This window comes from Petromyzon marinus, chromosome 67 (assembly GCF_048934315.1).
Source record: "Petromyzon marinus isolate PM22_M1 ecotype Great Lakes invasive population chromosome 67, UKy_Petmar_22M1.pri1.0, whole genome shotgun sequence".
Lineage (NCBI taxonomy): Eukaryota > Metazoa > Chordata > Hyperoartia > Petromyzontiformes > Petromyzontidae > Petromyzon > Petromyzon marinus.
The window spans coordinates 5,556,415-5,571,366 of NC_133733.1; the positions used below are offsets into that span (position 1 = coordinate 5,556,415).

At 56.9% G+C, this 14,952-nt stretch overlaps 1 protein-coding gene across 1 annotated transcript in view; it reads right to left on the reverse strand.

The window, feature by feature from the left end:
- Positions 1-219: 219 nt before the first annotated feature.
- LOC116956779 (60S ribosomal export protein NMD3) overlaps positions 220-14,952 on the reverse strand; it is a 35,056-nt gene continuing 20,323 nt past the window's right edge. The window contains exons 13-15 of the mRNA XM_032978602.2: positions 9,496-9,681; positions 8,414-8,484; positions 220-2,598 (exon numbers count right to left, since the gene is read on the reverse strand). Of these exons, the coding sequence (XP_032834493.2) occupies positions 2,441-2,598; positions 8,414-8,484; positions 9,496-9,681 (415 nt within the window). The 3' untranslated portion in view covers positions 220-2,440. The remainder of the gene's footprint in view (positions 2,599-8,413; positions 8,485-9,495; positions 9,682-14,952) is intronic.

Here is a 14,952-nt window from a genome sequence, read left to right on the forward strand (position 1 = left end):
TGCAGGTCACGGGACAGACCCAGCAGGTGCCACGGGTCGACTGAGATGACCGGTAGATGCACCACCAGCTGTACCGCCCCCTACTGTGCCAGGCTAGGTGCAGGTCACGGGACAGACCCAGCAGGTGCCATGGCTGGCTGACTGAGATGGCCGAGAGATGCACCACCAGCTGTACCCCCCAACTGTACCAGACACAGACAGACACACGTGCGGCTGTACTTCCGTATAATCTCCCGTGCTTTTATTGCAGCGCTGAAATGATTCCTCGCGCGTGCGCGTGGGAACGGCAAAGAACCAGTAACCCCAATCCCCCCAGCCGTCTCAATGCGGGGAAAGACAAATAAGGTGTCTGTTAGTTCGCGTTTCTCCCGTGTAGTGGTGTACTAGTGGTGAGTGTACTAGTGGTGAGTGCACTAGTGGTGAGTGTAGTAGTGGTGAGTGTACTAGTGGTGAGTGTAGTGAGAAGTGTAGTGGTGAGTGTACTAGTGGTGAGTGTACTAGTGGTGAGTGTACTAGTGGCGAGTGTACTAGTGGTGAATGTTCTAGTGGTGAGTGTTCTAGTGGTGAGTGTTCTAGTGGTGAGTGTAGTAGTGGTGAGTGCACTAGTGATGAGTGTAGTAGTGGTGAGTGTACGAGTGAGTGTATGAGTGTACTAGTGGTGAGTGTACTAGTGGTGAGTGTACTAGTGGTGAGTGTACTAGTGGTGAGTGTACAAGTGGTGAGCGTAGTGAGAAGTGGAGTGGTGAGTGCACTAGTGATGAGTGTAGTAGTGAGTGTACTAGTGGTGAGTGCACTAGTGATGAGTGTAGTAGTGAGTGTACTAGTGGTGAGTGTACTAGTGGTGAGTGTAGTGAGAAGTGGTGGTGAGTGTACTAGTGGTGAGTGTAGTGGTGAGTGTAGTGGTGAGTGCAGTGGTGAGTGTACTAGTGGTGAGTGTACTAGTGGTGAGTGTACGAGTGGTGAGTGTACTAGTGGTGAGTGTACTAGTGGTGAGTGTACGAGTGGTGAGTGTACTAGTGGTGAGTGTACGAGTGGTGAGTGTACTAGTGGTGAGTGTACGAGTGGCGAGTGTACTAGTGGTGAGTGTACGAGTGGTGAGTGTACTAGTGGTGTATGTCTGTCTCTCTCTTGCGATGGGACTCTGTAGGATGAACGTTGAGGTTTGTAAGGGGCACCACGTGGTGACCAACCAGGGCTGACTTGCTCTGTGGCAAGGTGGTGGGGCAGTGATGAGGAGTTGACCGCCGTCTCTCAGCAAGCGACTGTGTACGGGTGTCCGTGGTGTGTCCACCTGCGTCTCTCTGGGAGTGAGTGTGAGTGAGTGTGGGCAGTATGCTCATGAATGGCTCCGGTTTAACAGCAGAGGTCTCGCTCCGAATCAGTCGAGCGGCAATATCTTTTCATCGGTTGTGTAACGCTGTGTGGAAGCTACCTGGTCTGTCGCTCCGCACTAAGCTTCAGGTCTTCTCGGCCACGGTCATTCCCTCCCTTCTCTACGCTTGCGAAACGTGGACCCCCATAATGGAACATCTTCGCCGGTTAGAAACATTTAGGCTGGCCTGCCTACGATCCATCCTGGGTTTAACCAGGCTGGATTGTGTGAGGAGCTCACAAATCTTTGAAAGATCTGGGCAAGGTCCCATCGGTGAGCTCCTCCGGCAGGCAAGGCTGCGATGGCTGGGTCACGTAGCCCGCATGCCCAGCCACCGCATGCTGAAACAGCTTTTGTTTGGCCGGATTGAGGGGGCTAAGCGGGCGCGGCACGGGCTAGAGAAGAGATGGAGTGATGTGGTACAGGAGGACGTGGAGCTGAGTGGACTTGCCGATGACTGGTACCAGCGGTGTCAAGATCGGCCTCTGTGGAGGAGGCTCGTGAAGGACGCTGCTACTGGGCAGTTGGAGGCAGTCGCCCTCCAACAACAACGGAGGGCGGAGGAGCGATGCTCACAACAACGAGCGGAGCGCCGGGTGGCTTAAGCACAGCAGGTTGGCACAGTAGGGGGCACAGGTGGTGCATCAGCCAGTCATCTCAGTCAGTCGACCCGTGGCACCTGGGTCTGCCCCGTGACCTCCTGCGAGCGGGCGTTCGACACTTCACGTGGCCTCAAGGTGCATATGGCCTGGCACAAGCGTCGTGGTGACGTCACCGTCACTTAGTGGCGAATGGCAGTTGTTGTGAGTGCGAGTGAGTGTCTGAGTGTCTAAGTGAGTGTGTGAGTGTCTGAGTGAGTGTCTGAGCGAGTGTCTGAGCGAGTGTCTGAGCGAGTGTCTGAGTGAGTGTCTGAGCGAGTGAGTGTCTGAGTGAGTGAGTGTCTGAGTGAGTGTCTGAGCGAGTGTCTGAGCGAGTGTCTGAGCGAGTGAGTGTCTGAGTGAGTGAGTGTCTGAGTGAGTGTCTGAGTGAGTGAGTGCCTGAGTGAGTGAGTGAGTGTCTGAGTGTGTGTCACTCGGACACCATGTCCGATGCGGGGCCTCCCGGTGCGTCTGTGAGCTTCAGGTCTTCCATCATCTCGTCCAGGCCGATCCGTGGAGCGTCGTCCTCCTCATCCTCCTCCTCGTCCCCACCTCCTCCTCCAGCTGTGGCCTCCACGTGGCTGCGGTCTGCACACGCGCAGGGGTGGGGGGGGGGAGGGGCGAGTGTCGGTGAAGAGGCGGGGGAGAGGGGGGTGGGGCGGGGAGACAAAGGTGGTCGCGTGCGTTTGTGTGTGGGCACGAGTGTGTGTGTGAGTGTGTACGTGAGTGTGTGTGCGAGTGTATGTGAGTGTGTGTGAGTGTACGTGAGTGTGTGTGAGTGTGTACGTGAGTGTGTGAGTGTGTATGTGAGTGTGTGAGTGTGTACGTGAGTGTGTGAGTGTGTGTACGCGAGTGTGTGTGTGTGAGTGTGTACGTGAGTGTGTGTGTGTGTACGTGAGTGTGTGAGTGTGTACGTGAGTGTGTGAGTGTGTGTGTACGTGAGTGTGTGTGTGAGTGTGTACGTGAGTGTGTATGTGTGAGTGTGTACATGAGTGTGTGTGTGAGTGTGTACGTGAGTGTGTGTGTGTGAGTGTGTACGTGAGTGTGTGAGTGTGTACGTGAGTGTGTGAGTGTGTGTACGTGAGTGTGTGTGTGAGTGTGTACGTGAGTGTGTATGTGTGAGGGTGTACGTGAGTGTGTGTGTGTGTGAGTGTGTACGTGAGTGTCTGTGTGTGTACGTGAGTGTGAGTGTGTACGTGAGTGTGTGTGAGTGTGTACGTGAGTGTGTGAGTGTGTACGTGAGTGTGTATGTGTGTGTGCGTGAGTGTGTGTGTGTGTGTACGTGAGTGTGTGTGTGTACGTGAGTGTATGTGTGAGTGTGTACGTGAGTGTGTATGTGTGAGTGTGTACGTGATTGTGTGTGTGTACGTGAGTGCGTATGTGTGAATGTGTACGTGTGTGTGTGTGTACGTGCGAGTGTGTACGTGTGAGTGTGTGCGAGTGTGTACGTGCGTGAGTGCGTGTGCGAATGTGTACGTGAGTGTGCATGTGTGAGTGTGTACGTGAGTGTGTGTGTGAGTGTGTACGTGAGTGTGTATGTGTGTGTACGTGAGTGTGTGTGTGTGAGTGTGTACGTGAGTGTGTGTGTGAGTGTGTACGTGAGTGTGTGTGTTGAGTGTGTACGTGAGTGTGTACGTGAGTGTGTGTGTGTGTACGTGAGTGTGTATGTGTGTGCACGTGAGTGTGTGAGTGTACGTGAGTGTGTGTGTGTATACGTGAGTGTGTATGTGTGAGTGTGTACGTGAGTGTGTACGTGAGTGTGTGTGTGTGAGTGTGTACGTGAGTGTGTGTGTGCGAGTGCGTACGTGCGTGAGTGTACGTGCGCGAGTGTGTGAGTGAGCGAGTGTGTACTTACGAGTGTATGTGTGTGCGAGTGTGTACGTGCGAGTGTGCGTGTGTGTGCGAGTGTGTACGTGTGCGAGTGTGTACGTGTGCGAGTGTGTACGTGCGCGAGTGTGTGCGCGAGTGTGTGTGCGAGTGTGAGTGTGGGCGAGTGTGTACGTGCGTGAGTGCGTGTGTGTGCGAGTGTGTACGTGCGTAAGTGTGTATGTGTGCACGTGTGTGTGAGTGTGTACGTGCGAGTGTGCGTGTGTGTGTACGTGCGAGTGTGCGTGTGTGTGTGTACGTGCGAGCGTGTGTGTGTACGTGCGCGAGTGTGTGTGAGTGTGTGCACGTGCGTGAGTGTGAGTGAGTGCGAGTGTGTACGTGCGTGTGTGCACGTGCGAGTGTGTGTGTGTGCGCGAGTGTGCGTGTGTGTGTACGTGCGAGTGTGTGTGCGAGTGTGTATGTGTGTGTGTGTACGTGCAAGTGTGTGTGTGTGCGCGAGTGTGTATATGCGTGTGTGCGAGTGTGTACATGCGTGAGTGTGTGTGCTAGTGTACATGCGTGTGTGTGAGTGTGCGAGTGTGTACGTGCGAGTGTGCGTGCGAGTGTGTGAGTGTGTGTGTGTGAGTTGTGTACGTGCGAGTGTGCGTGCGAGTGTGCGTGCGAGTGTGTACAACTGAGCGTGTACACACACGTGTGTGTATGTGTGCGCACACATACACACTCGAGTACACTACGCCTGAACGCTCAATCGCTTTCAAATCGAAATCGCGATTTGAAACAACGCGACTAGCAAATCGCCAAGGCCGCGATTTTCTTCTTTGCCATTTGAAAATTCCCATTGACATCCTTATTGGAACTGTTACGTATTTTTTTATATTATTATCGTAACTTTATTCACTTAACTTAACCGACTGTTCCACGTCTGATCGCGTTCTATCCCAATCAAAACGCCTGAACGCGCGCGTAGCATCCCGCGGTGCCGGGGCTTGCGAAGCCACGGCAGGTCACGGGCCTTGTCGGCATCACGGGCAGCCCGGGTTACGGGGCGGCGTAGCCCCGGCCCCCTAGCGGGGCTCCGGCCGAGCGCCGGTCGGCACGGAGACGACTACGTTGGGGGCACGACACTCCGGTTCACCGTGCCGACGACGTGACCGGACGCCATTGGAGGGGGGGTCCCACCGGTGGACGGTGGACGGGGGGGGGGGGGCGGGGGGGGTGACGCCGCGCGGTCACCTGGTCTAAAAGGAGCTCTCGGGACCCTTCGAGAAAGAGCCCGGGAAAGATCTGGAAGGTGGGCGGGGCGGAAGGGTGGAGCCAGCCCCAGCCCGGGGGGGGTGGGGCACATAACGGGGCCCCCCCCCCCCCCCCCGTGAAGAGGTTCCTCGTGTTGCCGGTGAGTGAAGATCCACGTCGGGGAGAAGAAGGCCTCCTAGCCACGCGGTCCGGGGACCCGGCTCGTGGTCCGGGCCGGGACAGCGAAACGTGCGCCTTAGTTCTGCCGTAGCGTGGTTGGATGGGGGCCATCCGGTACGCGAGTGTAGATTGTGCGATGTTGTGTTGAAGTTGCTGAATGAACAGCGTTGCTCCCAGGGCAACCAACGTCTGCGGCTCGGTCGGACTCACCGCACATACACGTTGTCAAGCAATTCGTATCTTTTAATTTCATTAGACCTCCTTTGTCTAATGATGTAGATGCTCACCCCGAGCCCTCATTACTTTGATAGTGGCGTTGTCTTTGAGCCGTGTGACGCCTTTTTGGCGTCCTCTGGTCGAGCACCAATTGGGTCGAGACTCAAAAGAAAGCCGTCCCCCCTTGGTGCGGACCAATCAGTTGCAAGGACAATGCATCATCATATTATCAGAGTGCTGTTTTCTGTTTGCATTTTGACTGCAGGTATTGTAGGTTAATGCAGTAAACATGAATCCTTGTAGAAAGGTTTCAGTTTCGTTGCCAGAAAAAAGGGGAAAAACCCTCAACCTTGCATTCGATTTTATATATAGAGAGCGGCTCATATTGTGATGGTATCACTTGGCAATGCTCCATCACGTGTGTAGAGGAGTAACGGATGACATGACGTCATCAGCGCCGTTGAGCGGGATGACGTCACGTCACGGGCACTGTAAGGGGGGGGAGGTAACTTAAGGGGGACCCCCCCCCCATCCCCCCCGTGATGTGAGCGGGGTCGTCGCTGTGGGAGCCGGGGGTCCGACAAGGACGTCTCTCTTTGCTCGTGACCGGACGGAGTTGGCTGGCCGATCCCCGGTCGGGGGCTCTACGAGTAGGAGAGCCGAAGAGATAGCCAGGGGTATAGGGCCCGCAGGAGTCTAGGAGAGCCGAAGAGATAGCCAGGGGTATAGGGCCCGGAGGAGTCTAGGAGAGCCCAAGAGATAGCCAGGGGTGTAGGGCCCGGAGGAGTCTAGGAGAGCCGAAGAGATAGCCAGGGGTGTAGGGCCCGGAGGAGTCTAGGAGAGCCGAAGAGATAGCCAGGGGTGTAGGGCCCGGAGGAGTCTAGGAGAGCCGAAGAGATAGCCAGGGGTGTAGGGCTCGGAGGAGTCTAGGAGAGCCCAAGAGATAGCCAGGGGTGTAGGGCCCGGAAGAGTCTAGGAGAGTCGAAGAGATAGCCAGGGGTGTAGGGCCCGGAGGAGTCTAGGAGAGCCAAAGAGATAGCCAGGGGTGTAGGGCCCGGAGGAGTCTAGGAGAGCCCAAGACATAGCCAGGGGTATAGGGCCCGGAGGAGTCTAGCAGAGCCGAAGAGATAGCCAGGGGTATAGGGCCCGGAGGAGTCTAGCAGAGCCGAAGAGATAGCCAGGGGTGTAGGGCCCGGAGGAGTCTAGGAGAGCCGAAGAGATAGCCAGGGGTGTAGGGCCCGGAGGAGTCTAGGAGAGCCAAAGAGATAGCCAGGGGTGTAGGGCCCGGAGGAGTCTAGGAGAGCCGAAGAGATAGCCAGGGGTGTAGGGACTGGAGGAGTCTAGGAGAGCCGAAGAGATAGCCAGGGGTGTAGGGCCCGGAGGAGTCTAGCAGAGCCGAAGAGATAGCCAGGGGTGTAGGGCCCGGAGGAGTCTAGGTGAGCCGAAGAGATAGCCAGGGGTGTAGGGCCCGGACGAGTCTAGGAGAGCCGAAGAGATAGCCAGGGGTGTAGGGCCCGCAGGAGTCTAGGTGAGCCGAAGAGATAGCCAGGGGTGTAGGGCCCGGAGGAGTCTAGGAGAGCCCAAGACATAGCCAGGGGGGTATAGGGCCCGGAGGAGTCTAGGAGAGCCCAAGACATAGCCAGGGGTATAGGGCCCGGAGGAGTCTAGGAGAGCCGAAGAGATAGCCAGGGGTGTAGGGCCCGGAGGAGTCTAGGAAAGCCCAAGACATAGCCAGGGGTATAGGGCCCAGGGGAGTCTAGGAGAGCCCAAGACATAGCCAGGGGTATAGGGCCCAGAGGATTCTAGGAGAGCCGAAGAGATAGCCAGGGGTGTAGGGCCCGGAGGAGTCTAGGAGAGCCCAAGACATAGCCAGGGGGGTATAGGGCCCGGAGGAGTCTAGGAGAGCCCAAGACATAGCCAGGGGTGTAGGGCCCGGAGGAGTCTACGAGAGCCGAAGAGATAGCCAGGGGTGTAGGGCCCGGAGGAGTCTAGGTGAGCCGAAGAGATAGCCAGGGGTGTAGGGCCCGGAGGAGTCTACGAGAGCCGGCTAGGATTACGTGGGGTGCTGCTGTCCTCGGCCTGGGCGGTGTTGGCTGAACCCCCATCCCGACTCTAGCGAGAGAGCCCAACGGATAGCCGAGGCTGGGGACAGATAGGAGCCTGAGTTCCGAGTGGAGGACCAAGTGTAGGGAGGGACACATATCTCTGGTGTAATGTGTTACCCCTTGCGCTAATAAACTGGCGAAAGCCCCGACATGAGGTTGTGCCTTCGCGTGCATCTTCACCACGCGACACAAGTTGTTTAAAGCTCATCACGCAGTGAATATTGAACTGAAGAAAAATTTAGCAGTTGGATATTTTCCTGAAATCATTCAGCCCTAGCGCGCCCACAAAGACAAAGAAACCCCGTATAGCCTAAACAGACTGTAGCGGCAAGTGCTGTTAGCGAGCACCTAGGAAGGCCGGCACGGCACACGAGGGGGTGGGTGGCCAGCACCACGCCCGGCAGCCTTTGTCTCCCCAGTGGCGATGTTTACTACACACCGCACCAGGTACTGATTTGAGGCTGAGTCGACCTAGGGGAGGTCCAGGACCAGTTCAGATAATCGTCACCGTTGGTGTTGGCCGTGAGCGGGAATCAAACTCGGGTCGCCGGGTTTATAGCGCAGCATAGCGCTAACCGCTACACTACCGCTGCGTGTGTACACATGTGTGTGTGTGTACATGTGTACGTGTGTACACGTGTGTACACGTGTACGTGTGTGTACACGTACACGTGTACACACGTGAACACGTGTGTGTGTGTGTGTGTACAGGTGTGTGTGTGTACACGTATGTGTGTGTGTGTACACGTGTGTGTGTGTACACGTGTGTGTGTGTGCGTGTGTACACGTGTGTGTGTACAACTGAGCGTGTGTGTACACGCGTGTGCGAGCGAGTGAGTCACCACGGTAGATGTTCACGTTCTTCCTCACAGCCTCATCCTCCTCCAGGTCTTCCAGGAAGTCCTCGTACTGTCTGCTCACACAAAGACAAAGGTCACCCGTGTAGCCTCTAACAGGCTGTAGGGGCAAGTGCTGGGAGTAGCGAGTAGCAGCAGCACCTGTGAAGGTAGACACAGACAAAGGTCCCCCGTGTAGCCTCTAACAGGCTGTAGGGGCAAGTGCTGTGAGTAGCGAGTAGCAGCAGCACCTGTTAAGGTAGACACAGACAAAGCTGCCCCGTGTAGCCTCTAACAGGCTGTAGGGGCAAGTGCTGTTAGCGAGCAGCATGTATGAAAGCTACCGGCACTGTGGCACACGAGGGGGTGGGTGGCCAGCACCACGCCCGGCCGCCTTTGTCTCCCCCAATGCTGAAGTTTACTACTTGACACCGCTACACCATAGCAGGTAACTCATTTGAGGCTGAGTCGACCTAGGAGGGGGGGGGCAGCACCGGTTCAGATAAATCGCCGCTGCTGATATTCGCCATGAGCGGGAATCGGGTGAGCGAGGGTGAGCGAGGGTGAGCGTGGGTGAGCGTGGGTGAGCGCGGGTGAGCGTGGGTGAGTTCTGGCGGGGCTGGTGAGCGAGGGTGAGCGTGGGTGAGTTCTGGCGGGGCTGGTGAGCGAGGGTGAGCGAGGGTGATCGTGGGTGAGCGTGGGTGAGCGCGGGTGAGCGTGGGTGAGCGAGGGTGAGTTCTGGCGGGGCTGGTGAGCGTGGGTGAGCGTGGGTGAGTTCTGGCGGGGCTGGTGAGCGTGGGTGAGCGTGGGTGAGTGTGGGTGAGCGTGGGTGAGCGAGGGTGAGTCCGGGTGAGCAAGGGTGAGTGCGGGTGAGTGTGGGTGAGTGTGGGTGAGTGCGGGTGAGTCCGGGTGAGCGCGTGTGTGAGCGCGGGCGGGGTTGGCGAGCGGCGCTCACCCCACGTGCATCAAGGGGCTCCGTCCCGTGACCTCCCGCACCCAGCCCTGCGCGAGAGACCCCAACCCCCCGGCCCCCCCCCCCCCCCCCCGGCCCCCCCCGGCCCCCCTCCCCGCCCCCCCACCCCCGTCACCTTTCGTCGTCGCTGGCGACGTCGTCCTGGCGCTCCCTGGGCAGCTCGGCCAGGGTCCAGTTGCGGCGCCGGGCCCGTCGCGAGCGCTCGTAGGCCTTGCGCACCAGCACCACGGACGGCGACGACCCCGACGACGACCCCACCGCCCCCTCCACGTCGCCAACGTTGGCGCACGACAGGTCCAGACTGGGGGGGCGGGGCCACAACACACGGGCAGTGTGAGAGAGAGTGTGTGTGTGTGAGTGTGATAGTGTGTGTGTGTGTGTGATAGTGTGTGTGTGTGTGTGGCAAAACAACCCCCTACCTCCTCGCGGTGCCGGACGGGCAACTCTGTCGTGGACAGCGCTGTGGGGGGAGATCCAATTTTGATTGGCTCCTCCCCTCATGGCGTATGTGTCCACCGCAGGGGCTAAACGGGGGCTCTGGACGGGTGCGAGGGGCTGGTAACCCCTTCACCTTCAAAAAATTACCACGAAACCACGAATTAAACTGAAATATGTAACAAATAAGCTTGTGCCGGAGGCCCAGGGGGGCCAGGCGTCTATGACGTCTCCTGGCCAAACCCCAATTGGCGGAGCCAGGAGATTGAATACCTACCCTCGGGGCTACTCCAGAAACAACGAAAAGCCACTACGGGTGGCCACGTGGAATGTTCGAATGCTCACTGCAGAGGAGAGGCTGCCACTCCTCTGTCGGGAGCTGGACCGGTACCGCCTGGATCTATGCGGCATTCAGGAGGTCCGGTGGACCGGCTCTGGCTCCTGCCACCATGAGGGGTGGACAGTCCTCTACTCGGGGCAGCAGACTGCCAAACAACAGGGTGTGGGTCTTCTTTTGAACAAAAGAATGAAGGGGGCGTGGTAGCGTGGCGGTGAGGTGTGGGAAGCTGTAAGCCCCAGGCTACTTTGGGCTCGCCTTCCCATCAACCGGAGGCGAGGAATGGTGGTCGTGGTTACTTATGCGCCCACCGAAGATGAACATCCGTGGAGGGATGCAGGCAAAGCCGATGAGTCAGATGCCTTCTATGACCTCCTGTCACAGGTGCTGGCTAAAGTGGCCCCTCGGGATAGAGTCATCATGTTGGGTGACTTCAATGCCCGAGTTGGTCATGATACTGGCACCTGGTCTGGAGTGATTGGAGGGCATGGGCCAGATCAGCTCAATAACCACGGTAGGAGGCTGCTAGATTTTTGTGCAGCCCATGGGCTTGTAATTACCAACACGCTGTTCCGGCATCGGCGCATCCACACAACATCATGGATGCATGCTGGGTCCAAGCAAGAACATCTGCTGGACTACATAGTGACGGACCAGCGAATGCAAGCCCATGTCCTTGACACCAGGACCTACCGTGGAGCTGATCTGCCCTCTGACCATCGACTAGTCATCTGTAAGATGCGCCTGCCATTCTTCCACTCCGGTGGTGGGTGTACACCCAGGACCCCATTCCAACATAAAGTGGCCTGGTCTCAGTTATCTGATGAAAGTTGCAAGCGAGAATTTCATCATCGCTTGCGGCTGGGATTGGCATCGTTCCCGACTCCTCCTGATGTCGAGGGTAAATGGGCGAGGTTTAGGACTGTGACTCATGCAGCTGCAATGGCTGCTTTGGGTACGCGGTCCAGACCTCCCCAGAGACCCTGGCTGACAGAGGAGGTGTTCAGGATGGTTGAGAAAAAGCGACAGGCCCACTGTCATCGGCTACAGAATCCCACGTTAGAGAATGAGGAGGCTTACCGCAGCCTTCGCTCGGAGGTTCGGAGAGCCGTGAGGCGCTGCAAGGATGGGTGGTGGTCGCGGGTTGCTGACGAGATGGAGTCTGCCTCAGTGGCCCGTGATCACAAATCTCTATTTAACTCCATCAAAAAAGTAACCTGCAGCGCCACACCTATTACCATCATTAGGGGAAAAAATGGTGATCCAATCTCCGACCCCCAGGAACAGGTTCGCAGATTTGCTGAGCATTTCTGTGAGGTCCTGGGGGAGGGAAAATCCCTCAGCCAGGAAAACATCATGGCACAAAGTGAGGATGACCCTGCTGAGGCTGCGGTGCCTCAAATATTGGAAGAAGTCACCCCCTGTGAGTGGCTGGCTGAGGTGCCATCTGCTGAGGAAGTATTGAAGGCGATCCGGAGTCCGAGACCAGGAAAGGCAGCGGGCAGAGATGATCTCCCAAGCGAAATGCTGAGGGAGGGTGGCGTTTGTGCACAGACTGCCCTATATGACATCATAACAACAGTCTGGACCACTGGATGGGTTCCGCAGGATTGGAAGGATGCCCTGGTGGTCCCCCTTTTTAAGAAGGGGGACTGCACAGACTGTAACAACTACAGGGGCATCTCACTCCTCAGTGTGCCGGGAAAGGTCCTGGCAAGGATTATTCAGCATCGCCTTGCCAGGCACGCTGAGGAAAGGCTTGCGGAGCCCCAATGCGGTTTCAGGAAAGGGCGGTCCTGCACAGATGCCATATTTTCTGTCCGTCTGCTACAGCAGAGGTGTAGGGAATTCCAACAAGACCTACATCTCTGCTTTATTGACCTGGTCAAGGCCTATGATACCATCAGTAGGCCTGGGCTCTGGGTCGTTCTTCGTGCTTTTGGAGTACCTGACCCTCTGCTCACGATCATTAAGGACCTTCATGATGGTGAGAGGGCCCGGGTAAAACTACGTGCCCGGGAGTCAGAGCCATTCCCTGTACACCTTGGGGTGCGACAGGGATGTCCTCTGGCTCCCACATTATTTAACATCTATTTTGACCACGTAGTTCGTGAAGCCTTCAATAGCTGTACCGGGGGAATCTCCATATGGTACAGATATAATGGGAGGCTAATCGATGCCCGGGTGCGGTCAAGGGATGGCTCCCTATTGCTCAACCACGTTATGTATGCTGATGATTTGGTAATAGCTGCTCAGTCAGAGGAGGAGTTGGAGACGCTGCTGCTGAGACTGGAGCGTGCCACTAAGAGGTGGGGCTTTACCATCAGCCCCACCAAAACTAAGCACCTGCCTGGGTATTTTGTACCATCGGACACTCCACCCCCACAACTCCCAATCGGTGATGGGGCAGTTGTGGAGAGAGTGGAGAGTTTCCCATACCTGGGCAGTGTGCTTATGACTGGCTCCAGTTTAACAGCAGAGGTCTCACTCCGAATCAGTCGAGCGGCAATATCTTTTCATCGGTTGCGTAACGCTGTGTGGAAGCTACCTGGTCTGTCGCTCCGCACTAAGCTTCAGGTCTTCTCGGCCACGGTCATTCCCTCCCTTCTCTACGCTTGCGAAACGTGGACCCCCCTAATGGAACATCTTCGCCGATTAGAAACATTTAGGCTGGCCTGCCTACGATCCATCCTGGGTTTAACCAGACTGGATTGTGTGAGGAGCTCACAAATCCTTGAAAGATCTGGGCAGGGTCCCATCGGTGAGCTCCTCCGGCAGGCAAGGCTGCGATGGCTGGGTCATGTAGCCCGCATGCCCAGCCACCGCATGCCGAAACAGCTTTTGTTTGGCCGGATTGAGGGGGCTAAGCGGGCGCGGCACGGGCTAGAGAAGAGATGGAGTGATGTGGTACAGGAGGACGTGGAGCTGAGTGGACTTGCCGATGACTGGTACCAGCAGTGTCAAGATCGGCCTCTGTGGAGGAGGCTCGTGAAGGATGCTACTGGGCAGTTGGAGGCAGTCGCCCTCCAACAACAACGGAGGACGGAGGAGCGACGCTCAGAACAACGAGCGGAGCGCCGGGTGGCTAAAGCACAGCAGGTTGGCACAGTAGGGGGCACAGGTGGTGCATCAGCCAGTCATCTCAGTCAGTCGACCCGTGGCACCTGGGTCTGCCCCGTGACCTCCTGCCAGCGGGCGTTCGACACTTCACGTGGCCTCAGGGTGCACATAGCCTGGCACAAGCGTCGTGGTGACGTCACCGCCACTTAGTGGCGAATGGCGGTTGTTGTTGTCGTTGTGTGAGAGAGAGTGTGTGTGTGTGTGTGAGTGTGTGTGAGTGAGAGTGTGTGTGTGATAGTGTGTGTGTGAGAGTGTGTGTGTGAGAGAGCGTGTGTGTGTGTGAGAGTGTGTGTGTGTGAGAGTGTGTGTGTGATAGTGTGTGTGTGAGAGTGTGTGTGTGTGTGAGAGTGTGAGTGTGTGTGAGAGTGTGTGTGTGAGAGCATGTGTGTGAGAGTGTGTGTGTGTGTGTGTGAGAGTGTGTGTGTGTGTGAGAGTGTGTGTGTGAGAGTGTGTGTGTGAGAGCGTGTGTGTGTGTGTGAGAGCGTGTGTGTGAATGTGTGTGTGTGAGAGTGTGTGTGTGTGAAGCAAAACAACCCCCTACCTCCTCGCGGTGCCGGACGGGCAACTCTGTCGTGGACAGTGCTGTGGGGGGAGATCCAATTTTGATTGGCTCCTCCCCTCATGGCGTCTGTGTCCACCACAGGGGCTAAACGGGGGCTCTGGACGGGTGCGAGGGGCTGGTAACCCCTCCACCTTCAATTAATTACCACGAAACCACGAGTTAAACTGAAATATGTAACTAATAAGCTTGTGCCGGACGCCCCGGGGGGCCAGGCGTCTATGACGTCTCCTGGCCAAACCCCAATTGGCGGAGCCAGGAGATTGAATACCTACCCTCGGGGCTACTCCAGAAACAACGAAAAGCCACTACGGGTGGCCACGTGGAATGTTCAAACGCTCACTGCGGAGGAGAGGCTGCCACTCCTCTGTCGGGAGCTGGACCGGTACCGCCTGGATCTATGCGGCATTCAGGAGGTCCGGTGGACCGGCTCTGGCTCCTGCCACCATGAGGGGTGGACAGTCCTCTACTCGGGGCAGCAGACTTCCAAACAACAGGGTGTGGCTCTTCTTTTGAACAAAAGAATGAAGGGGGCGTGGGAGCGTGGCGGTGAGGTGTGGGAAGCTGTAAGCCCCAGGCTACTTTGGGCTCACCTTCCCATCAACCGGAGGCGTGGAATGGTGGTCGTGGTTACTTATGCCCCCACCGAAGATGAACATCCGTGGAGGGATGCAGGCAAAGCCGATGAGTCAGATGCCTTCTATGACCTCCTGTCACAGGTGCTGGCTAAAGTGGCCCCTCGGGATAGAGTCATCATGTTGGGTGACTTCAATGCCCGAGTTGGTCATGATACTGGCACCTGGTCTGGAGTGATTTGAGGGCATGGGCCAGATCAGCTCAATAACAACGGTAGGAGGCTGCTAGATTTTTGTGCAGCCCATGGGCTTGTAATTACCAACACGCTGTTCTGGCATCGGCGCATCCACACAACATCATGGATGCATGCCGGGTCCAGGCAAGACCATCTGCTGGACTACATAGTGACGGACCAGCGGATGCGAGCCCATGTCCTTGACACCAGGACCTACCATGGAGCTGATCTGCCCTCTGACCATCGACTAGTCATCTGTAAGATGCGCCTGCCATTCTTCCACTCCGGCCGGTGGTGTGTGTACACCCAG